This window comes from Prionailurus viverrinus, chromosome C1 (assembly GCF_022837055.1).
Source record: "Prionailurus viverrinus isolate Anna chromosome C1, UM_Priviv_1.0, whole genome shotgun sequence".
Taxonomy (NCBI): domain Eukaryota; kingdom Metazoa; phylum Chordata; class Mammalia; order Carnivora; family Felidae; genus Prionailurus; species Prionailurus viverrinus.
In genome coordinates this window covers 87,678,951-87,705,794 of record NC_062568.1, presented here as the reverse complement: position 1 = coordinate 87,705,794, position 26,844 = coordinate 87,678,951, and the positions used below count along the sequence as shown (strand labels likewise).

Sequence of the window (26,844 nt, the reverse complement as noted above, 5' to 3'; positions counted from 1 at the left end):
GCTGGGATTTGTGTTTCATTTGATGTAGGCTAAGATAGAAGAAAAAAGCAGACAATATGAATGAATATGTGATGTGCACTCTTCCAAGTTGTCATTTTATTATGGGGCTGCCCATTTAGAAGACAAATCTTCATTCCCTCATTCCCAGCCTCCTTCAACTTTCTCTTAAGTGTCACTTTTTCCATGAAGCCTACTTGACCATGCAGTTGAAAATCACAAACTCCCCACTATGGCTTCCCCTCCTTCCTATTTGCCTTGGTTTTCGCCATGGGGCTTATCACTATCCACAACAGTTGAATGTTTTCATCTGCATTATTCATTACTATATACCCATTGATTAGAACCTGGAAGTTAGTAGATGCTCAAAAATATTTGTTGAATTAATGTATAATAGTTTCAATTTATTGAACAATTACTATATAATTATGAACTGAAGTAAATTACCTCCATATAGTGCCTTCAACCTTTACAATGACCCAGTAGCATAAACCACATTATCCCTAATTTAAAGATATGTACTTTAAAGGGCAGAGATATTAATAAATTTGTATGAAGTAATTCTGGTAAATACTAAATTTGAGCCCAGTTTTGTCTGTCCATAACCTCTAACTTTTCTTTTCATTTTGTTTCCATTGTTAATCAGCTGACCTTGGGTTTAGAGCAAAAATACAACATTCCTCTGCTATCTCAATATATCATGGAAGTTTAGGGTGAGAAAAGATGTCTAGAAGATGAGATTCCCTCCTTTCCTTGTTTTGAGCTTTTTATAAGTTCCACTGTCATAGGTTTCAAATATATATCCCTCTAAATATAGGCATGATGAATTTAAAATATGGCTCATGTGAAATCATGATATTTGACTGTAAAATTAAGTAAAGCATTTAACATAGCCCAAAAGGAACCATGAGAAGTTATTTTATACTTATGGCTGATTTGAGGGACAGGGTGGTACAAAGGAAAAAAATTTGCAAGGAGGGGGATTTTAAGAAATGACTTTTCATTTAACTTTGTAAATCAAAATCAGCATGTTTTGTTTGACAAAAAATAACACAGGAAGAAGAGAGAGAGAAGAGGGCAGAAAATTTATGTGAAGATATAATAGCTGAAAACTTCTGTAACCTGGGGAAGGATATTCAGATCTAAAAGCACAGAGAACTCCCATCAAAATCAAGAAAGACAGATCCAATACCAAGATATATTGTAATTAAACTGGCAAAATATAGTGATAAGGAAAAAGTTTTTTAAAAGTAGAAAGACAAAAGAAGACAATAACATGCAAGGGAAAACCTATAAAGCTAGCAGGAGATTTTGCAGCAGAAAGTTTCTTAGACAGAAGGGAGTGGCATGATATATTCACAGTGCTGAATGGAAAAAATCTGCAGTCAAGAATACTCTATCCAGCAAGGCTATCATTCTGAATACAGGAGAGATAAAGAGTCTCCCAAACAAACAAAAACTAAAGGAGTTCATGACCACTAAACCACATTGCAAGAAATATAAAAAGACTCTTTGAATAGAAAGAGGATACCAAAAGTAACCATATAGAGCTAGGAAACACAAAAGCAGTAATAATCAATATTTCTATAAAAAGTCAGTCAATGAAGTCACAAAATGAAAGGATGTAAAATATGGCAACATATACCTCAAACATGGGGAGGAGAAAAGTAAAGAATGGGTTCAAACTTAAATGGTTATCAACTTAATATAGACTGCTATATGCAGAAAAGGCTATATACAAACCTAATGGTAACCATATGTTAAAAACCACTAATAAATACCTAAAAAATAAAGAGAAAGAAATCCAAATATATCACTAAAGAAAATCATCAAATCATGAAAGGGAGAAAGACAAAAGTTCAGAGAAACTACACAGAAACAATCACAAAGCAAATAATAAAATGACAATACATATCTATCAGTAATTATTTTGAATGTAAATGGACTAAATGCTCCAGTAAAAATACTTAGGGTGACAAAATGTATAAAATTCCAAGACCCATCGATATGCTGCCTATAAGAAACTAGTTTCAGACCTAAAGACACATGCAGACTGAAAGTGAGGGGAGGGAGAAAAATGGATGTCAAAAGAAAGCTAGAGTAGCAATACTTATATTGGACAAAACAGCCTTTTAAAAAATGTTTATTTATTTTTGAGAGAGACACAGAGTGCAAGTAGGGGAGGGGCAGAGAGAGAGGGAGACACAGAATCCGAGGCAGGGTCTAGGTTCTGAGCTGTCAGCACAGAGCCTGACATGGGGCTCGAATGCATAAACTGCAAGATCATGACCTGAGCCAAAGTCACATGCTTAACCAACTGAGCCACCCAGCCACCCCCAAAACAGACTTTAAAACAAAGACTCTAACAAGAGATGAAGGACATTATATAATAATAAAGGGGAAAATCTAAGAAGAAGATATAATAAATTGTAAATATTTATGCACCCAACATAGTAGAACCCACATATATAACTGTTTTATATAACAGTTAATAACAAATATAAAGGGACTAATTGATAATAATACAAGAATAGTAGGGGACTTTAACACCCCACTGACATCAATGCACAGATCATCTAAACAGAAAATCGACAAGGAAACAATGACTTTTAATGACATACTGGAACAAATGGATTTAACAGAGATATTCAGAACATTCCATCCTAGAACAGCAGAATACACATTCTTTTCAAGGGCACATGAAACATTCTCCAGAATAAATCACATAAAAGGCCAAAAAACAAGCCTCAAAAATTTAAGAAGATCGAAATCACATTCTGCATCTTTTCTGATTAACACACTATAAAACTAGAAGTGAACCGAAAGAAAAAATCTGGAAAGACCACAAATACATGGAGGTTAAATAACATGCTACCAAACAATAAATGGATCAACCAGAAAATAAAAGAAGAAATAAAAATGTACAGGGAAACAAATGAAAATGAAAACATAACAGTTCAAAACCTTTGGGATGCAGCAAAAGCAGTTCTAAGAAGGAAGTTTATGGCCATACAAGCTGACCTCAAGAAGCAAGAAAAATCTCAAATAAATAACCTAACCTTACACCTAAAGGTGCAAGAAAAAGAACAACAGACAAAACCTAAGAACAACAGAAGGAAGGAAATAATAAAGATTAGAGCAGAAATAAATTATATAGAAACTAAAACCACAACAGAATGTACCAATGAAACCAGGAGCTGGTTCTTTGAAAAACCTCAATAAAATTGATAACCCCCTAGCCAGACTTAGGAAGCAAAAAAGAGAATGACACATATATACAAAATCACAAGTAAGAGAAGAGAAATAACAACCAACACCCAGAAATACAAACAATTAGAAAAGAATATTATGAAAAACTATATGCCAACAAAATGGACAACCTAGAAGAAATGGATAAATTCCTAGAAACATATAAACTACTAAAACCCCCCAAAAAAGAAGTAGAAAATTTGTAATAACCAGCAAAGAAATTGAATCAGTAATAAAAAAACTACCAATAAACAAAAGTCCAGGCCCAGATGGCTTCACAGACAAATTATAGCAAACATTTAAAGAAGAGCTAATACCTAGTCTTCTCAAACTATTCCAAAACAATAAAAATAAAAAAAGCAAAGAAAACTTTCTAATTAATTCTATGAGACAAGCACTACCCTGACACCAAAACCAGATAAAGACACCACCAAAAAGGAGAACTATAGGCCAAATGTCACTGATGAACATAGATGCAAAAACCTCAACAAAATGCTGGCAAACAGAATCCAACAATACAATAAAAAAAAAAATTCAACACAATCAAGTGAAATTTATTCCCAGGATGCAAGGGTGGTTCAATATTCACAAATCAATCAGTGTGATGCATCAATCAAGAGAAATAATAAAAACCATATGATCATTTCAATAGATGCAGAAAAAGCATTTGGCAAACTACAACATCCATCCATGATAAAAATCCTCAACAAAGTAGGCTTAGAGGGAACAGACCTCAACATAATAAAGGGCATATATGAAAAACCCACAGCTAATATCATGCTCAATGGGGAAAAACTGAGAGCTTTTCCTGCTAAGGTCAGGAATAAGACAAGGATGTCCACTTTCACCACTTTTATTCAACATAGTACTGGAAGTCCTAGCCACAGCCACCAGACAACAAAGAAACCTTAAAGGCATCCAAATCAATAAGGGAGAAGTCAAACTTTCACTGTTTGCAGATGACATGATACTTTGTACAGCAAACCCTAAAGATTTCACCAAAAATATAGCTACAACTGATAAATGAATTCAGTAAATTCATAGATACAAAATCAATGTACAGAAATTGCATTTCTATATGCTAATAATGAAACAGCAGAAAGAGAAATTAAGAAAACAATACCACTTACAATTGCACCCAAAATAAGATATCTAGGAATAAACCTAACCAAAGAGGTGAAAAACCTTTACTCCAAAAAATATAAAACGCTGATGAAAGAAATTGAAGACAACACAAAGAAATAGAAAGACATTCCATGCTGATGGATTGGAGGCAACAATATTGTTAAAATGTCTATACTACCCAAAGCAATCTACACATTTAATGCAATCCCTATCAAAATACCAAAAGCATTTTTCAAACAATTAGAAAAAAAATTCTAAAATTTAGATGGAACCACAAAAGACCCCAAATAGCCAAAGCAATCTTGAGAAAGAAAAGCAAAGCTGGAGGCATCACAACTCTGGACCTCAAGTTATATGACAAAGTGTAGTGATCAAAACAGTACAATACTGGCACACAGTGCCACAAAATAGACACATAAATCGATAGAACAGAAAAGAGATCCCAGAAATAAACCTACACTTATATGGTCAATTAGTTGACAACAAAGGAGGCAAGAATATACAATGGGGAAAAGAGTGTCTTAGGTAAATGGTGCTGGGAAACCTGGACTACATGCAAAAGACGAGCCCCTTATTACACCTACATAAAATTAAACTCAAATGGATTAAAGGTCTAAATGTGACACCTGAAATCCTAAAACTCGTAGAATAAAACATTGGCAATAATCTCTTTGACATTGGTCTTAGAAATATTTTTCTGGATCTGTATCCTCAGGCAAGGGAAACAAAAGTAAAAATAAACTATTGTGACTACACCAAAACAAAATCTTTTGCATGGTGATGGAAACGAAAAACCAAAAAGGCAACCTACTGAATGGGAGAAGAGATTTCCAAATCCTATATCCGATGAGGGGCTAATATCCAAAATATATAAAGAACTTTTACAACTCAACACCAAAACAAACAAACAAACAAACAAACAATTCAATTAAAAATGAGCAGAGGATCTGAATAGACATTACTCCAAAGAAGACACATAGATGACTAACAAACACATGCAAATATATTCAACATCACTAATCATCAAGTTAATGAAATTCAAGACCACAATGAGATATCACCTCACAGTAGTCAGAATAGAGTGTATCAAAAAGACCAGAGGTGGCTCAGTCGGTTAAGGTCCGACTTTGGCTCAGGTCATGGTCTCACAATTCGTGGTTTTGAGTACTGTGTCAGGCTCTGTGCTGACAGCTCAGAGCCTGGATCCTGCTTCAGATTCTGTGTCTCCCTCTCTCTTTGTCCCTCCCCTGCTTGCACTCTGTCTGCCTCTCTCTCTAAAATAAATAAACATAAAAAAAAAAGACAAGAAATAACAACTGTGGGCAAGGATGTGGAGAAGAAAATGCACCTGGGTGGGAAATGCAAATTGGTGCAGCCACTGTGGGGAACATTATGGAAGTTCCTCAAAAAATTAAAAATAGAAGTATACATACAATCCAATAATTCCACTTCTGAGGATTTACCCAAAGAAAACAAAAGCATTAACTTGGAAAGATATATGCACCCCTATGTTCATTGCAGCATTATTTACAATAGCCAAGATATGGAAGCAACCTAAGTGTCCATCAATTGATGAATGGATACAGAAGATGTGGCACACACACACACACACACACACACACACACACACATATTACTCAGCCATTAAGAAGAATGAAATCTAGCCATTTTGCAACAACATGGATAGACCTAGAGGGTATTATGCCAAGTGAAGCGAGTCAGTCAGCAAAAGACAAATACTACATGATTTCACTTATAAATGAAATCTAAAAAACAAAACAACCATCGGGTGCCTGGGTGGCTCAGTCGGTTAAGCGTCCAACTTCAGCACAGGTCATGATCTTGCAGTTCATGAGTTCAAGCCCTGCATTGGGCTCTGTGCTGACAGCTCAGAGCCTGGGGCCTGCTTCGGATTCTGTCTCCCTGTCTCTCTGCCCCTTCCCCGCTAGTGCTCTCTCTCTCTCTCTCTCTCTTTCCCCCATCTAAAAAATAAATAAACATTACCAAAAAAATTTTAAAAATAACAAAACAAACAACCAAATGAAGTAGAAACAGACTCATATATACAGAGAACAAATTGGTGGTTGCCAGAGGGGAGAGGGTTGGGGGTATGGACAAAATGGGTAAAGGTGAGTGGGAGATACAGGCTTCCAATTCTGGAATGAATAAGTCACAAGAATAAAAGGTAAAAAGGGTAATAATGAAAAATAACCTATAATTCCATCACCCTGAAATAACCAATGATTGTAAATTGGTGTGTATGTTTCCAAACACTGTATATTGAAATGAAATACTCTGTAACATTTTGACATGTTTGGATTTTACCAATTTTGCTAAAATTTCACATATTAACCAACTGAGAAAATCAGTTACATCAGAATAACATGCACAGACTCCAAAGAAGGATGGTATGTTGAAATAGAGTTGTTTAATCATTATAATTTTTCCATTTGTCGCAGGAAACTGCAGATTTTCTTCCAAAACTTTAAGGGGAAACACATAATAAGGCTTTAGTTAACCCAAACAATTGTTGGCATTTATTTATCTAAAGGTTAGGATATTAAAAATAGTCTACTGGGGCACCTAGGTAGCTCAGTCGGTTGAGTGTCTGACTTTGGCTCAGGTCATGATCTCACGGTTTGTGGGTTCAAGTCCTGCATCAGGCTAATGTTGTCAGTGCAGAGCCTACTTCAGATGCTCTGTTCCCTGCTCTCTCTGCCTGTCCCCTACTTGCACTCTCTCTCTCTCTCTCTCTCTCGAAAATAAATAAACATTAAAAAAATAAGTAGCCTACTATTGTCAGAACTATAATCAAGCAATGCCTAATGAGAGATCATATGTAAAAGGAAACTGACTTTGAGATAGACATGCATGCCTTCTTCCCCTTAAATGCTGTGTTTTGGAACTCAAAGTTAAGGTTCCTAGGGGGCTTTTTTTTTTTTAATTAAAAAAAAAATTTTTTTTTTCAACATTTATTTATTTTTGGGACAGAGAGAGACAGAGCATGAACGGGGGAGGGGCAGAGAGAGAGGGAGACACAGAATCGGAAACAGGCTCCAGGCTCCGAGCCATCAGCCCAGAGCCTGACTCGGGGCTCTGAACTCCTGGACCGCGAGATCGTGACCTGGCTGAAGTCGGAAGCTTAACCGACTGTGCCACCCAGGCGCCCCGCCAGGAGGCTTTTCAATGCACAATACAAATAGGCTACTGGCTTCCACATTTCTTTTGTTTACCCCTGAATTTGCTGACAATTTCTGAATTATTTGATTGATTCGTTTCTAGTTTACTTTTGGCACATTAGTTTGGCTTGTGTGCTCTCTAAAAGCATTTATAGGGTGCTTAATGCCTGATACTGGAACACATTCATAATGTTACAGCTCCTACTCAGGAGGACTCAGTTAAGAAAGAACAAATGGTCTCCTTCTCTCTCTCTCTCTCTCTCTCTCTCTCTTTGCTTTTGTTTGTTTGAATCTCTTTACTGCTGGCTCATGATACTATAGGGTCTGATAATCCCTCACATGCTTTTCAGTGATTGATGATCAAACCTGCTCAGTTGTTCAATCTAGCATTTTAGAATCCTTGATACTTTTTAACAAACTCATTGGAATCAAGCCTTTGCTAGTGAATAAAATAAGTGAAGTAAAGCAATAATTTATATCAGGACACACAAGGTTTTATCTTTGTTGGCAACTCTAGTCAAATGATGGGTGGTTTCTGTCTGAAGGATTTTGATGCTATCCCAGAGTCTATGGGAAAGACCACCAAGGTAATTGGTCATGTGTAGAAGAGTGCAAGACACATAGGAGTTACATGATATAAGGAAGTGAAGGGAGAGGATTCCTGGCAGAGAAGCAAACATGGGCAAAAGACTAAAGGCATGGAAGAGCATGGTGTATATGTAGGGCAGAGAGAAGGGTAAAAATGCAAGAAATTCAAAGTTCCTAGAGCTAAAAGTTTCAAAATATGAAGCTGTGAGAGATGAGAATAAGGAATCAGGCAGGGTGGTCCATGCTCAGTTAAGGAGCTTGGACTTTATCCAGTTGATTAGTCCTTAGGTTTTAAGCAGGGAAATGATGGGTTTGCTTAGCATAGAGTTTTGGATAATTGTTGTAGTGATGGCTTTGAAGGAACATAAAGTTCAGCAAAGATAGGGTGGATTTTTAGGGTATTTTTTGCAGTATCCCAAGACAGATAATTTTGGCCTGAACAAGGATTGCTAATAGGAGTAAAAAAAAAAAAGAAAGAAAGAAACATTTGGCAGGAAAATTTACACATGGCTAGGGAAGGATGAAGCAAAGAGCAAAGCTTGAAAGACTCGATGGATAGTGAACAGCACTGGTGATTTGTTAAAAACATAAAGAATTGCTAAATGTTTAGGCTAGACTATAGGACATAATACTGTACACTTTTTGTTGAAGATGTTCATATAAATCATTTTTTAAAATGCATGTCTCCTATTTCTGAGAGATACCAGAAAGCAAACTATGTAGGGTATGAGATTGAGGAATATTTTATATTTTGGGTGATCTCTACATCTATCTGTCTATCTATCTATCTATCTATCTATCTATCTTTTGCAATAAGAAAAAAGAGTCCATTATAAATAATAAACATAGCACAGAAAGTAAGTGTCCCCATATCACCATAAGCATGATGGTATTACTTACTGTCAAACTCAGGATGCTTTTATTAATGAGAGTTGTAGTGAGTAAAGAATTAAAATTATTATAATTTTTAAAAATATTTATTGATATTTTTATTATAAAACTTCTTTATAAAATAGTTATGTATAAAATACTATAAGTACAATGAAATACTAAGAATACTATCACTATAAAATAGTTATTTAAAAAACTATTTACAAAAATAAAACTCTAACAATATTTGTTTAAAAATAATAATTAAGGGGCGCCTGGGTGGCGCAGTCGGTTAAGCGTCCGACTTCAGCCAGGTCACGATCTCGCGGTCCGTGAGTTCGAGCCCCGCGTCAGGCTCTGGGCTGATGGCTCAGAGCCTGGAGCCTGTTTCCGATTCTGTGTCTCCCTCTCTCTCTGCCCCTCCCCCGTTCATGCTCTGTCTCTCTCTGTCCCAAAAAATAAAATTAAAAAAAAATAATAATAATAATTAAAAAATCTTAGAATAAGAAACAAAACCAGATGGAACACCAGCACAATAAGCAAAAAGTGGAACTGTCCCTGGCAAACGAGAAGTCTGGTTGCTCAACTTATGAAGTCAGAAATGGACTTTATGTGCTAATTCCTGATGTAATAGTTTCATTATCTCCTTTTGTTGTTCATTCATTCATTCATTTCTGCTAGGGATCCAGCAGTGAATGCACAAATGTTCAAGGGCTCACATTCTAGAGGCTGTCATGTAAACCCATGCTTTCCATGTTTCAGTTGTAATTCTAGCATTGTCTCTTCCATCACTGCCCTAAAAAGAGACACTGGCTGGCTCTGACTGTAGTAGAACATTCTGCTGGTTGGGAAAGTAACAATATAGGAATATACCGTGGATATATGCTGGATACATTCTGACACTTGGGCAGATCCAAAATGTTGGGGTCCATCTTAGGAGAAGCAGCTCATCAAGGCCCAAGAGGAAATTACTGCAACCTTCTGAGTTTCAAGGGATCCTCAGAATTGATGAATCCTCAGAATTTTTTTGTTTAAAGTATATGGCTAGTTTGATACAGGCAAGAATAGAATTTTGGGCCTCTGATTCTTTGGGGCAAGGTGGAATCTGTTTCTCATTAGTCCACAGCTTTTTGCTCTAGTTATTATTTTTTTTTATCATTCAAAAATAGTTACTGGAAAGAAGGGAAAAAATTTCTTAAGCCCTTTTAGTATTTGGTGTCCTCCTATTTCTTAGTATGAAGTAGAAGAACTAACACTTCAGAGTCAGAAAAGTGTGCCTTAACTTTAAGGCATATTAATATCCCCTGTGTGTCAAATTACTCAAATCACCTTATGTGGTTGGGAATAATATTGTGGAGTGATGACATTGTGTGCAGGATTAAGTGAGATGATCCAAGTAAATTGCCTAGCACAGTGTTTGACAAATAGTAGGTGGCCAGTAAGTGGGAGCTAGAAGAATTATTAAGGAAAGTATAAAAGGCTTCATGTTGGTGAGGCCAGAAAACTGTCACATAGGCTCCTTTATCCTCCATTTCAGCTTCCTTCCCGTTCCTTCCCCTCCCGACCCGCACCAGCTCCTACTACCAGTACTTGGGGCTTTCATGATACGGTTAAACTATCCTCTTTTCCTGGTCTAGCATCTTTTGTTCTTGATTTATCTTCTTCATTTCCCTTCTTCCAGACTTCCTAGTCTTATAACTTATGCTTTTGCTGCTGCCTGCTATATCTAACCTTGTAAAGGTTCTGTTAATGTCATTTATGCCAAAATGTTAAAGACTAACATCATTTTCATATGCTAGTCTTGCCAGCACATAGGTCTACTTTAGTAAAGGTCAACATCATAACCTTAGAGAACAAATGCAGAACATAAGTTGGAGGTATCAGCAATAGGGACAGAGGAGGTATTTTCAAAGAGAGGCATAGCACTCAAAGATAACAATAAAACTAACGAACAGCTAACATTTATTGGGTGTCTATTTTGCACTGAGTTTTTATATGCATTGCCTCACTGAACTCTCACAACTAATAAATTCTGTACTATTATCATTGCTATTTTTCTGATGAGGAAAATGCAGCTTGAAAGGGTAAAGCAAATTGATGTGAGTTATATACACCTAGTAAGTAGAGAAGACAGGTTTGGAATTCAAGTCCATCAAACACCACTATCTCTCTCATGCAATCACTTACAAGCTAAATTTTCATGAAGACAGATAGCTCTGTGCTCTTCCTATCATTTGCTAGAGCCTAGTGCAGTGCTTGACACATAATAAACAGTAATTATTGGTGCATGAATTAATGAATAGGTATCTATTCTATCATAGCCTCCTCTTTATTTACCTTACTAGAATCACCTTTTGCTTGGAGGCTCTCCCTTGTCCAATATTCCAAAACTCTGAGCTTCCAGTAGTCCATGTACACCATTCTGTTTCCTGATTTCATATCTCTAACTTGCTGTCCTATCCACCTGCAATTCTTCCTTTCCCCAGAGGTCTCTCAGTTAACTTCCACCGAGCCTGTAACACAGAGCTCAGGAGTGGTCTACTTCCATAAATATTTCCATTTCTCTGACCTCTCCTCCTATCCTCTTCCTCACTGTCTCCTTTCCTCTTGCCACCATGGCCCAACTTGACAGGGTTCCTTCCATGTCTGTGTCTTCCACTAGACCATGGTGTATTTGAAGGTAGATGTCTGGCATATTTCTGTATCATTTTTTTGCACCTAACATATTTTTCTTCTGACACTTCTCTAAAGTTTATTTATTTGTTTTGAGATGGGCGAGGGGTAGAGAGAGGGAGAGAGAGAATCTCAAGTAGGCCCTATGGTGTCAGCACAGAGCCAGACGCGGAGCTCAAACTCATAAACCATGAGATAATACCTAAGCTAAAACCAAGAGTCAGACACTGAGCCATCCAGGTGCCCCTCTTCTGACATATTTTATATGGTTTTGGCTTAGCCAAGTGTATCAATTCTAAGGTGCTTTTTTTTCATATTTTAACATCTTTGAAATTGGGATATATCTTTCAGTTGATGGAATCTTAAAATTATAATTGACAGTGTTTTTTTCTGACTTAGTAGAAAAAGAAGAGTTGATTGAGTCCTATAATCAATGGCAGCTTCGAGTTAACATAATGCAGTACTAGATAATAAATAAAGGTTATACGAATGAAGGAATGAATAGCAATCATAGCCCTCCTCAAATCATATTATTATTCCTACTTACAACCTAGCACCACAGACAGTGTGGCAGGGCCACAGTTGAGCATCGTTCTTTACTTATGCTGAACTTTCCTAGTACAAGTAAGACAGGCAATAAACTACCTCAAATTATTCCTAAGCATTTCTTTCTGGAATTACATGATTTGTTCCATATGCTTGTCTTTTAGGTGAAATTGATCTTCAAATTCTTTCCAAAGTTCAGGCTCAATATCCAGGAATTCATATCAACAATGAAGTTGTTGAGCCAAGTGGTGAGCAAATTGCCAAGTACAAAGGTACCTGTAACCCATGGTGTTGTATGTCAAATCCTATCCCAAATGGCTTTCATTCCAAATATGTCCCCTCAATCATTAACAACATAATTGCTGTGATATATTCTTTGTAAGCTTACTGGGAAAAGAATATATTTAATTTTTTTTCTTGACAGACATGACTAACACCTCAGAAATATGAACAGTGAATAATTAGACTTCCTTTTTTACCGACTTTTCATCTATTCCCTGGTTATCAGCTATTATCGTTGATGTTTTTTCTTAGAGACAGAGTCATTAATTCATTAATATTTAAACAGAATCCTTGCTCTTAAAGAACTTGTGTTTAATGGATTATAACAGGAGTCAGCAAACTTCTCTGAAAAAACACACAGTCAACATCTTAGACATAGAAGGCCACATGATCTTTGTCACCACTAATAAACTCTACTAATCAACTCTGCACAAAGGCAGCCATAGATGATACTGATAAACTGAGTGTTCATATGTTCCAATAAAACTTTATTTATAAACATTAAAATTTGAATTTTATATCATTTTCACATATCATGAAGTATTATTCTTCCTTTGATTTTATTCAGCCATTTTAAAGTGTAACGACATGAGATATAAAAGATAGGCATAAAGTCAGGAAGTACAGTAGTATATATATTTTAGCTTGTAGTCCATTTAGAAATAGGTGGTGGAACAGATATAGTCCACGGACCATCGTCTGCTGACTCCTGGGTTACAGAATCATATCACTTGTTTTCCATTGATAAAATTTACCAGTTGATTCCTCATCAACACAGAGATAATGTAACCTATGTCTGATAAGTGTTCTCATTATTTCTTACTGACTCTTTCTTTCATCTCTAATTTCATTTAACGCTAGAAAAAAAAATCAGTATGAACTCTGGTCTTCCAGAGCTACATAAAAAAGAAAAATGTGCTTTATATCTGTTATGTATATAACATTGATTGCATTAAAATTCGAAATGGAAATGGATTCTGCATTTGCAATTAAAATTGGTGGTGTGCCACCTCTTCCCTGTATTTTAGAGCTTGTAGCCAAGACATCAAACCTTGAGAACATAAAGTTTGTTTGGCATAAGGAGACATCATCTGAATATCAAAACAGAATCACAGAGAAAAAAGAAATTCAGAAGTGGGACTTTATTCATATGATTCAGGTAAGAAATATTTATTGTTGTATATTCTCAGAAAGGAGATTTTTCAGAAATATGTATGAAGAGTGCCTAATATTATACCTTTAGGAAGAAAAATGAAAATCTGATTTCTGATTTTACAAGTGAACATTATCTGTCCAAAATGAGGATAAAAATGTTTATAATACTAAGAGATTCACTCTAACACTCAAAAAGCTAGTTTTTTATACTTGAAATACTTTATAGTTTTTTTTTCAATGTTGGTTTAATTAACTTTGTAGGATTGAAAGTTCATAGGTAGGTTTGAGGACAGTAGAGTGTAACATATCCTAGCATAGTCCTTCAGTAGTTCTAATGGTCTGGATGGGACTCTGATGTCCCAGAGTTTTTCTGAATCCTCTTGCTTTTGTCTTATGTTGGTGACCTGGCTAATGTGCATGTAACTGAAGGGGCATGTTAGGTGATTTGTCATGTCAATAAAGTTTACTAATACAGTCAGCCATTCAGTAGGAATTTATTTCCATAATCCAGCACTGATAGCGTATTTCTTAGAAATACACTAGAGTACGTCTTGGAAAGGACATGACTATTCATTATATGGTATGGGGACACAATTACGAGAATCACTGATATTTCTGGATAGCATATGGATGTATAATCTTTGGGTACTGACTACCATTAGAAAATGTGTGTACTTTAGAAATACCAATATTAACAGCAAGAGACTTCTTTCTTTCTATAGTCCATAATTCAGTCATCCCAAGGGAATAAACTTATAAGAAACCCAAGGAAGAAATGACTCTAACATTGGCATATCCAAGCAGTCCTACACCTCTGCTCTCCTAGCTGACAAAATCTTTTACCTATAAGGGAGCACGTAAATTGTCCAGCAAGCATATAATGTTTCTCTATCAGACTTACTTTCCTATTTCCTCATATATCTATTTCATACCTCCTTCTCTCTCCTTACACTTCCTGTAACCCCTCCCTCATGATTCATTCCTAACTGATGACCTTACTTCATACTGTATAGTGAAAAGTGAAATCATTAGATGGAAAGTCATCTTTTACCCTCCAAATTTACAAACATAGCTGCTCCTGTACCTACCATCTTTTTCTTTCATCTTATTATAAAAGTGTCTTTTTATCAAAAGCCAATCTCTCCACTTGTGCTCTGGATTCAGTTCTTTACCTGTTATAAAATGTTACAGCTTTAGAGATCATTCTCCCATTTCTCTCAAAATTTGCACATGTCTTCTTTCTTAGAGCAATTCTGCTTGCTCTGCATTACTATACTATTCTATTTCTCTGTCTTCTTCTCTGTCTACTCTTCATTTTATGGGTTATATTTTTGTCTCTTCATTGCTCCCTATAGTCTTAACACTCTCATGACATTCTTTCAACTTAATACTCACAGTTAACTTCAGAGATCTTAGTGTCTATTAGATCAAATTTCAAAGAATCTGTTATGAGCCACCTCCTCTTTTTTAGCCAGGTCACATCATAGACTGTTAGGCATCTTATGGATTAGATTATGTATCTGGGTATCTCTCCCCCTGTGAACAGCATGGAATGACATGAGACTAAATATGGCCCCGAAGCAGCATTGGCCATGTGCAGGTCCATTTTATCTCATTCATTCATGTGAGAGGGACACAGTTTAAGTTGTATTTGCTTTATGCAGTAAATTCTGTCATGGGCATCTACATAATATATTGAATTCTTGTCCAAGAGAGATGGAGATGAGATATAAGAAGTAAGTGTCTGTGGGAGTAGATTCCCAGGATGCAAGCTCTGGGGGAAATTTTCCACCGTCAGTGTATTCCAAGCTCTACCTGTATTGAATAAAAAGGCCTCTCCCTGTGCTTCACCAGATATATTCCAGAGTTATTTAAAAGTGGTGGGTTGACCCCTAGCACCTTGTGACCAAGCATGTAACCTCATGCTTTATTCAGTCCATTTTCCTAGAGAATCTGTCAACATCAGAGCCTGCCATATTTTCTGTGATTTTAAAAAAGCATTTGTGAGCATATGGTGAAGCTAGTGCAAAGGGCTTAATTTTAAAGCAACGTTCCATGAAATGGGGTCTGTTTTTATGGTGCCAGCACTATCTTCTCCCATAAGAACTATAATTCACAAAATATAGAGAATGCATAGAATCAATGCCCCCATGTGGAGAGGAGACTAAGTATCTCCAGCTATAAATGTCTGTGTTATTGAAGCCAGAAAGAGTAAATTTAAAACAACTTGGCTGTAATTGAGCAAATAGCATAGTTTTCCCTTTTCCCTAATATTTTATCACATTATTACTCTCTCTTTCCATATAACCTCTTTAATATTTAAAGTGTTTTGTTGAGTAAAAATCTACTCAATTTGAAAATCAAACTTTCTAGTGAATATCTAACCCAAGTAACAAAGACATTGATATAGAAAAGTGTCTAATTTCTCTTTTCCTTCATTTCTAGATGCTGTATTATGTAAAAGATATCCCAGCTACCCTGAAATTCTTCCATAGTCTCTTAGCTACCAATGCTAAGATTCTCATTATTCTTGTGTCAGGTAAATTTTTTACATTCATCCTGAATTTTTAAACAGCAAAAGTGCATATGTGCTTGGATATATGTATTTGAAGGCAGCTGCTATATTTTGTCTTTATTATGAAATTCTTGACTTGGCTTCTGATCATAGTCAATTAATACAGTATTCAGAAAGTCCTTCACGATGGTTCTCAATATAGGGAGTTTAATGGAATTAAATGTCTATTTACACCTTTCTCTTGGGGAAAATTTGTCTTTATTGTCTCTATATAAATTATTCTTTATATAACATGGAGCAAATAGCACTAATAGGAATTTTTTTAATGAGACCAAAAATAGTAAATATTTCTGTTTACCTCCTTTTTGTTTCTTGAATATCTCTTTTCCTTCTATGGTGTTTATTAATACATAAATACAGGCTTAAATATTTGGGATGCTTTCATATTTGATTATTTTGCATTTCTAGAGCTATTGCCAATATTGTTCATGATATATTTTCTCAAATAACCAAAAATTGTTCACTTATTTTGTGTTATTATTTTCCAAAGAAGGCATTTGATCATGTCGTGTTGCTCCCACTATATAATAAGTACCACACAGAAAATGTAAGCAAACATGTTAATAAATGAAACACTGACACTGTCGAGTTCATTATTTCACCACTTATTTCATTCAGCATTCTTTGTGGATTGTGCACACAGTGGGAGTCAGGTTGATTCTACATATACAAGAGTCTTTATCTTCCTAAACTTATATCAGACCCCATACTCAAAACAATAACTCACAAAATTCATCTATTCTTAAATATGAGGAATGACTTTAAAGATGGCAAGCTTGCCTGTTGCTTGTAATCCTAGGCTTGAACTCATGTGGCAGTTTTGCAAATGAGAGCTCCGCCATACAATCTCTTCCCCAAAGGAACATTTTGATAAACTATTTTTATCTCTGGTTGGTTAAAAATACCCATTTATGTGGGAGAGTTCTATCTTCCCATTTAGAAGGGCTTATGTAAACCGGATGCTTCCTGCTAACCTCTCTCCAAATTAAGACACTTGGATAAAGCCTTTATAGTACATTTAGGAAATGTAAAAATTAGTTGTCACCATTGAGGGCAGTCTATTCTTGATAATCTGTGTCAATAGTGAAGAGAAAGTGTTACAGACAGAAACAGCAATGTATCCAGAAGTCATGTATGTTTGATTTTAGGATATATTTCATATCAATAGCATATCCACTCTTATTTATATTTTGTTTACTCTTAAATATTTTCAGAAGTGAAGTATTTTAACGTCAGAAAGCAGTTTTCTATGAGTCTATTTCTACCAATAGGAAAAAAACAGACTAAGGTTTAGAAAGTGGCATGAGTAGCCTACAAGCAACTGAGAATTGACTAAGTGCCCTTACAAATACAGTATTCTGCTCACTATCTCATGAATATATTAATACAATCCATGGCTTGTTGGCATCAAGAAATATGCAAACCAAAACAGGCACAGTGAAATGTATGACGACACATGCAGCAAGAATGCTGAGGCACTTCCTAGCTGTGTGAACTTGGTCTGTTAGCCTTCGTTTATTCCAGGGCTATTTCTGGATAATCATAACTACATTACATTGCATCTATGTATATATGTGGTTCATATGTACTATGTGTATGTACATTAATGGGGAAAAAATCAAAGAAAGGGAGTAAAGACTCAACTATCATTGAGCTTTTTCTTAAAAAAGTATTTTGAATCAAAAGTTACTCAGTCTGTGTAGTTTGATTTTACTAAGTTTGTATTTTACTACCTTTTACTTTATGCAGTAAACAACTCTTCATTACTGTACCAAGCATGGGAGACAGGTATCCCAAAGAAGAAAAACTTGTTCACAGATACTGTTCCTAAACATAAGAATGTAACAAATAACAAATGTCCAACTATTAAAGGGACTCTAAAGACCCCTACCTCTATCACATACACTTTTTTTTCTTTTTTCTTTTTTTGTGGCTAGCAGCTAGGTTTGAGAATGCTCAATGGGTCATATGAGGTGACTGAGCAACTTACCCCCTCATCCCTGTATAAAAACCATTGCTCTAAACTGCCCTTCTCAGTCCAAACTATGATTCTTGAAGCCCCACTCTCCATATTTGCCTCATGAAAACATTCATTAAATTCGAATATTGCCCTAAAACTTGGAACACACACACATCAAAATGGTTCACATTAAGTTCTGTTCTTATCTAGCTTCTTGCAGTCACTTTCTAAGTAGACTTTGCTTCATAATTACCTGGAAGTGAAAAAGCCTGTTTGCGTATTATCTTTGTTTCAGGGCAGTACTATAGCTGCCCATAGTACATCCATAGCTACACTTCAATGCAGAAAATTGATTGCTCATTATAGACAGATTCAGACAAGCCTGGAACTAGTCACTAAATTAAATTTCTAAGAATACTCATCTAGATAATATCTAGGCAGATAATGGTATGTCTGGATTATTATCTTGCTCCAAAGGGTTGCCTTAAATATGCTACATAACTAAGGCTTTTTCCTGTCTATTTCAGTCAGACAACTGACCTGTTACTAAATTGACAATGTATTTCTCTGAATAGACTGAATTACTGTTTTCTGAGTACCATAGACACCCACCTTTGCAATTTATTAGATCATAAGATAATGAAATGTGGTGTCAGTTTCTAGATTTAATTATACAGAGACCTAGGATGGCTATATGCACCATGTGTACCAAGGTATTATGTGCGTTCAGCCATATTCAAAACAGTACATAGCCTGTGTTCTCAGTTCCTTGTTGGCTGCACAGTATAGCTGTTGTGTAGATTTGGTTCATGCAGCTTGTATTGAGTTCTTACAGTCAGTCACTGGTAGGCTATGAAGGATGCAGATGACTATTACTTTTTTTCTGCCTTTGAATGGCTCCTAACTAATGGAGAATTGAGACATGGAAATACTTGGAGCAGTATGCTAAGTGTGTTATCAGAGACATATGGGGAGTTTCAGGAGAGCTCCTTGAGAGCAGGAGTTCTGTCTCTTTGGCACCTAGAAGACAGACACTCAATAAATATCTGAATTGAACTGAATAAATTATTTTTTTAATGTTTTTATTTTTATTTTTTGAGACAGAGAGAGACAGAGCATGAGCAGGGGAGGGGCAGAGAGAAAGGGAGACACAGAATCCGAAGCAGGCTCCAGGCTCTGAGCTGTCAGCACAGAGCCTGATGCGGGGCTCGAACTCACAGACTGTGAGATCATGACCTGAGCTGAAGTTGGACGCTTAACCGACTAAGCCACCCAGGCGCCCCCTGAATAAATTATTTAATAACAATTTATTAGAGCTGCCTTATAATATTCTAAACTACTAGTTCTGAATGTCTTTCTACAAAAGAGAGTATGTTTTAGCTAAAACCTACTACATGACGGACATGGAATCAGAGGATATATTAAGTTCTGGAGATCTAAACATATGTTTAATAAACAGGAATAAAAGACTCAACAAAAAAGCTACACATACACACATACTCGCACACATACTACAGTGTATGCTGAAACAGGCAGACAAAAGTGATGAAAGGTAGGCAAGTGAAACTCATTAGGAAAAGAAAGAGAAATTGATATCATAATTAAATGACAGAGTTTACTGGTCACCCTGTTAGAATACATGTTGCTTGAGGGAAGAGAGGCTTTCCTCTGTGTTCCTTAGTAGCCCAGCTCAATAAATATTCATTTAATTATAACAAGCAGAAGTTCCTGGTTATACAAAGATAAAATATTTGATTTGGGTATGAAAAGGAAGAGAAATAAGGACAAAGTGGATTTTTAAAGTGAGTATCTCACACTAAAATGATATCGGGGGCACTTGGGTGGCTCAGTCAGTTGAGCATCTGACTTCAGCTCAGGTCATGATCTCACAGCTCAAAGGCTCCTGCGTTCAGGGCCCCCATAGGGCTCTGTGCTGACAGCTCAGAGCCTGGAGCCTGCTTCAGATTCTGTGTCCCTTTCTTGCTCTGCCCCTCCCCCACTCACACATGCACACTCTCTCTCTCTCTTTCTCAAGAATAAATAATCATTCAAAAAAATTTTTTAATGATATCAGTAGCACAGTTTTCTTCAAATATAGTAGCCAGGCATTAGTTGAGAGAGTTGCTAATTAAAACACAACTTTTCTGGTTAAGGAGTATTAGCCAGAAGGAGACAGTTTTGGGTTTTGTTTGTTTGTTGTCCTTCCCTCTCCATACCTGACTAAGGAAGGAGGCAAATCATGGTATGTTATTTTTAATACAATGGGGAAAAAAGAATCTCATTTATATCATGTTGGAGACAAAAGTAACACCATATGTTGTGCCCACCAAGAGCCATTATGATAACCCATCAGTTAGAAACTGTATAATTGCTCAGCTCAGAAATGGCACCAACTCACACAACACTGACACCAGCAAATTTTCTGCAATCAGTGTTTGGATTGTTTTGTTTTTTTTTTCCTCTGGCAGGTTAAAAATAAAAAATAATGATAATAGAGCCTCTCCTTAACCACTGAAATATTTACTTTCTTGTGAAGTCTTATTGGTAGGCAAATTCTTATTTGGGCAGATGATCACTCTCTTTGGAATGAAAGAATTTTTAATACATAATTGTGACCCTAATTTTTTCCCCACTGGACTGAGGTTTCTTTTTTTTTTCCTGCTTAATTCCAGTTGTACCTTGTAGAGAATACCCTGCAATTATTGCTCCTTCTTCTGAAGTATTAGTAGAATGTCAACTATCTAGACTATTTAAATTTTACCATTTCCTGCCTTGGATAGTCTCTTTTGTTGAAGTCAGTTAGGAGACTTTAGACTAGTCCATTGATGAAGGCCAGGGGTCTTTGAGCATCCAATAATTTTATGCAGAATATGCATATATATTGTTTGTGTACTTTTCTGGAGAGTTAACCATTTCATTAGACCACAAAAGAGGTTTGGGAACCAAAATACCTTAAGCCTTTGAAATCTTCACTAATAATCCTGGAAGCTCACAGAAAATATAGGCTTTCCCTTACATTGCTTTGGCCAGGTCCAACTTAATTTCCTAACACTTCAGTGATGTTTATTTATGTTATGTTATGTTATGTGCCTGTCATGGTTCTCAGTATCTTTACTTATTCTTGCCCCAATTCTATAAATAAATTCTATTATTATCCCTATTTTGCAGATAATAAAACTGAGGCAAAGTTTCATAAAGCTACTCAGAGGAAGAGCCAGGCTTCATATTTAGGCAGTTGGGCTTTAGAGACCTTCTTAATTACTATACACTGTATCAACTGTATATATAACATCCCATTATTACATGCATGTATTAGAGGCTCCATAAATAGATGCTCATTTGTGTTAATTTATTAGTAGTATAGATTTCCAAAGAGCAAGCTTGCTTTTTTCAAGATTACAACCAGTGAAAATACATTATCAAACTAATTCCATATAATATTCATTTATTTTGTAAGTACTTATTACTCATCTGCCACGTGCTTAATGTTGTGCAGCAATTCACTTCAATTATCTCATTTAATAACTGTCGTTCCATGTGAAGTAAGTATGGTTATCCCCACTTTACAGATGAAAAAACTAAGGTTCTGAGAGACTAAATAATGAATCTCATCTTATTCATGAAGTGTCAAAAGTACATTCCAACCTGTGTTTCTCTTTCAGAGGCTGTATCTTTTAGCTTCTACACTGGACTGGGTTTTCAATTAAACATAATAGACATTGCTAAAACATCTTCTAAAGCTGGCAACAAAATTTCTAAGAATCAGCCTCATTTTTCGCAGTCCAAGGCAGCATCTTAGAAGTGGAGACATGAGAGGCTACCTCACCTTCCTTTTGAGAAAATCATGATTGTATTTATTGTGCTCTTTCTTTCTATTTCAGTTATTAACCTTAGATCCTCTCCTCTGAATGCAAGACTCACATAAACAACTGCCTTCCTCCAATCACCAATGGAATATCCAATAGAGATATCAATAGATATCTCAAATTCACATTTCCAAAACCAGACCCTGATGATACATTTTAGACTGCTCCTACTTCAATCTTCCCATTTCCAACAATGACAGTTCTGTCTTTTCAGGTGCTTGGGTCAAAATCATTGGGGTCATCACTGACTCTTTGTTTTCACTCACACCCAGTATCCAAATTGTTGGCAAATCTCACTGGATCTAGGAGCATAATAATAAAAAAAAATCGAACCACTTCTCATCGCCTCCAACTTACTATCATCTGTCACCCAGATTATTGCCATAGCCTCCTTACTGTTCTCCCAGTTTCTGCCCATATTCCCCCTATAATCTATTCTCATGTGTGTGACCAAGTGAACTTATTAAAATGTAAATCAGGTTAAGTCACTCTAATGTTGTGTTGTCCAATATGAAAGCCACATTTGGCTATTGAAATTGGTATTTAAGTGAGCTGCAATGCAATAAAACTTAAAAATCATTTCCTTGATCACACTAGCTGCAGTTCAAATGCTTCTTAGCCACAGATGGTTGGTGGCTACCATACTGGACAACACAGATATAGAACATGTTCATCAATACAGAAAGTTCTATCAAACAGCACTACAATGGCTTCACATCTTGCCCACATGATTTGGCACCTTATCTACTCCCCCGACCACTCATCCAACCTGTCTCCTTCTACTCTCCCCCTTGCTCACTCAATTCCAATCTCACTGGTTCCCTGACTAGTGTTTAACATGCCAAGCATGCTCCTGTCTCAAGTCCTTTGTAGTTGCTCTTCTCTCTACCTAAAGTAGAGAGATTATTCCCTCTGATATCTACATGGTTTGTTGTCATGGGGTGCCTGGGTGGCTCAGTCGGTTAAGCATCCAACTTTGGCTTAGGTCATGATCTCACAGTTCATGAGTTCAAGCCCCGCATCAGGCTCTGTGCTGACAGGTCAGAGCCTGGAACCTGCTTTGATTCTGTGTCTCCCTCTCTCTCTGCCCCTTCTTGCTCATGCTCTGTCTCTTTCTCTCTCAAAAATAAACATTTAAAAAAATAATAATACATGGTTAGTTGTCATGTCTCTGCCCAAATGTCACATTATTACAGAGACTTTCTGTGACCACCTATATAAAACAGCAATCCATCCAACTCTTTGACCTTCCTTATTCCTTGCTCTAATTTGTTTTTTATTAGCACTTAGCAGCATCTGATATGTGATTTATTTACTTGTGTATTTAACTTTCTTTCTCCCTGCTGTGTACTCCTTAAATTAAGCTACCCAAAGGAAAGAATATTTCTTTATTTGACTGATTTATTCTAAACATCTACTATACTGCCTGCTAAAGTAGGTAAATGAAAATAAGAATAAATGAAAGCATGAACTTTGTTCTGTCACACAGGAACCAGTGGCTGGGACAAGCTGTGGAAAAAGTACCGATCCCGCTTACCCCAATATGACCTCTGCCAATATGTTACATCGTCTGACCTCTCTCAGATGCTGGACAAATTGGGGATTAAGTATGAATGTTATGACCTTCTGTCCACCATGGACATATCTGATTGTTTTATTGATGGCAATGAAAATGGTGACCTGCTTTGGGATTTTTTGACAGAAACCTGCAACTTTAATACAACAGCACCACCTGATCTCAAAGCAGAAATTATGAAAGATCTGCAAGAGTCTGAATTCAGTATAAAGAAAGAGGGAAAGGTTCTTTTTAATAACAGTCTGAGTTTCATAGTGGTTGAAGCATAAATATCAATTATGAAACTGTATTCAAAAAGTTGTATTTCAAATAATGTTGATCACTTATTTCTATATTAAAATTACAAGCACATCTTCTAATATAAATAGACAATTTTGTCTTATATATAAAACTTAGAGAGTTCCAAGAAATTCTCAGATTTCCATGAAGAATCATATATGATACTGTTGGTCTTACCCCATTCCTTCTCCAGGTCAAGAGGCCACATTCAGGCTAAATATAGGATAAGCTGGAAAAATGAGCCAACTAAGTTTCACTGGCCTATTGACCAGAAAATTCTTTCTATTTGTTGATTGTACTGGAATTTACCAAAATTTTAATAAAACATGTGCTGTGGATTCTTTATATACTAAGAAAGTATATATTTATTGATATATAAGAAAAAGTATATGTTTATTGATTTTTCCTCTTTTGTGAAGAATTGTCTGTGCACATTCCTCTAGTAGTTTCTATCTTGTTGTTATTGATTACTAAAAGTTAGCACCTTAGGATATTACAAAATTAATTCTTTTTCATGTGTTCTGTTTCCTTCCATTTTGTTTTCTCTTTTATCTTTATTGTTTACCTTTTTATCTTTGATTTTATAGTGTTTTGTTTTTTGAAAAGCTGAAGTTTTTCTATTTTATTCAGTCAGCTTTCAGAGTTTTTTCCTTTCTTGTTTTCTGGGTTTCTGACACGTTTTAAAAGGCCTTCTTAAACCAAGCTTTTGGAATATTAACATATTTAATTACAAAAAATTACAATTTCACTTTTTTTTCTAAAAATAAATCTTTGTGTAGGAAGCTGGGAAGATTGCAGAATAGAAGGACCCTAAGCTCCTGTCATCCCATGGATACAACCAGGTAACATTCACATTAGCATAAATAACCCAGAAAATGACCCAAAAACTGGTAGAACAAACTCCACAACTAAAGGTAGAGATGAACCCATATCAAGGAGAGTAGGAAGGGTGAATGCAGTGGAGAGCTCAAAGGTCCCTGGCTGTCTGAAGTTTGGAGGGAATCAGGAACACAGAGAAAGGTGAGAAATACACTGTCACACTGGGGAACCTGGATGGGAAAGGTGAATCCTCATAACATTTGGCTTTGAAAGTAAGAGGGGCCAAATTTCATGAGTGCTTATAAGCAGAAGGACTTAAAGCCTGGAATTTTAAAAATTAACAAGCTCTGCTCTGGGAGAGCCCAGTGAGCTATAGGAAACTGAGTCCTCACCCCTAAAAAGATAGCATAACAAATAGCCCATGGAAATACAGCATTGAAGCAGCAGTTTGAAATGCACCTGGCCTATGGGAGGGAGAGTTATTTACCGATCACAGAGCATGTCCCAGAGAAACAGATTTCCCTGGGAAACTCCTCCAGAAACAAAGAAGCTGGCAGGCACTATTTCCTCCCCCATGCCTCAGCATAAACACTTGGCCACCTTCAGAAACTAGCAGAGTTCACACTCCTTACCTAACTTGCTCACACCAAGCACCTCTCCATATGTCAGCAGATCCGCCCTTCCCAGTCACTTGCATGCACTGCATGCCCTCCCCTAGAAGACTGGCATAAACCTTGCTAACACCGAGTCTCACAATCTGCATGTTTTATGGGGGCTTGTTCCTGGCAGTGGGTCATCTCTGCACAAACCTTGTCCACATGCGCTTTGCAGAGCAGCACTGGCCAGTCCTGTACTGGCCAGCTGCTGTACGTACCCTACGGAAGATGACCAGCACCAACTTATTAAAAGTGTATGCCCTGCCCACTACTTTAAAGAGCAGGAGATGTATCTGACTTTCCCAACACAAAGAAAAAGACAGAGAGACAAACTGAAGAGACAGAGAACATGTCCCAAGTGAAAAGAACAGAACAAAACCACAGTAAGAGACCTAAGCAAAATGGATGTAAGTAATATGCCTGATAGAGAAGTCAAAGTAATGATCATAAAGATAGTCACTGTACTATCCCATGTCCTTATAAGTGAAGGACATCGGTGAGACCTTTAACAAAGAGATAAAAAAGAACTAATCAGAGATGAAGAACACAATAAATGAAATTAAAAATACACCAGATGAAATAAATATCAGGCTAGAGGAAACAGAGGAACAAATTAATGACAATGAAGACAGTAATGGAAAAGAATCAAGCTGAGCAGATGAAAGAAAACAAACATACAAAATGAGACTAGACTTAGAGAAATCAATGACTCCATCAAGCATAATAACATTTGCATTACAGGGATCCTTGAAGAAGAGACAGAAAAGAAGGCAGAAAATTTATTTGAGGAACAAATAGCTGAAAACTTCCTGAATCTGGGGAAGAAATAGAAATCCAGATCCAGGAGATATGGAGATTCTCCAACAAAATCAATCCAAGGAGGTCCACACAAAGACACATAGTAATTAAAATGGGAAAAAGAAGTAATAAGGAAAATATTTTTAAAGCAGCAACAGAGGACATTTACTTATAAGGGAAACCACATAAGGCTATCAGTGGATTTTTCAGCAGAAACTTTGTAGGCCAGAAAGGAGTGGCATATATGCAAAGTGCTGAATGGGAAAATTTTACAGCCAAGAATATTCTATCGAGCAAGGCTAGCATTCAGAAAAGAAGGAGGAATAAAGAATTTCTCAGACAAAAACTAAAATACTTTATGACCACTAAAGCAGCCCTACAGGAAATGTTAAAAGGGACTCTATGTACAAAGGAAAGACCATAAGAGTATGAAAAGTAGGAAACACAAAGCAGTAAAAAATATATTTGTAAAACCTAGTCAAAGGATTCACAAGATAAAAGGATGCAAAATGTGATACTATATAACAAAAGTACTAGGGAGAAAGGAATTAAGAATAGGTTTAAGTTTAAGTGACTGTATTAAGTTTAATACAGACTGCTATATACAGATGTTATGTACAAACCTAATGGTAACCACAAATCAAAAACCAC

At 36.3% G+C, this 26,844-nt stretch overlaps 1 protein-coding gene across 1 annotated transcript in view; it reads left to right on the top strand.

Annotated features, from left to right (window-relative positions):
- Nucleotides 1–24,273, top strand: part of HNMT (histamine N-methyltransferase) — a 45,858-nt gene extending 21,585 nt beyond the window's left edge. Inside the window, exons 3-6 of the mRNA XM_047873334.1 lie at nt 12,392–12,499; nt 13,538–13,668; nt 16,110–16,203; nt 23,555–24,273. Of these exons, the coding sequence (XP_047729290.1) occupies nt 12,392–12,499; nt 13,538–13,668; nt 16,110–16,203; nt 23,555–23,910 (689 nt within the window). The 3' untranslated portion in view covers nt 23,911–24,273. The remainder of the gene's footprint in view (nt 1–12,391; nt 12,500–13,537; nt 13,669–16,109; nt 16,204–23,554) is intronic.
- The last annotated feature ends 2,571 nt before the right edge of the window (nt 24,274–26,844 follow it).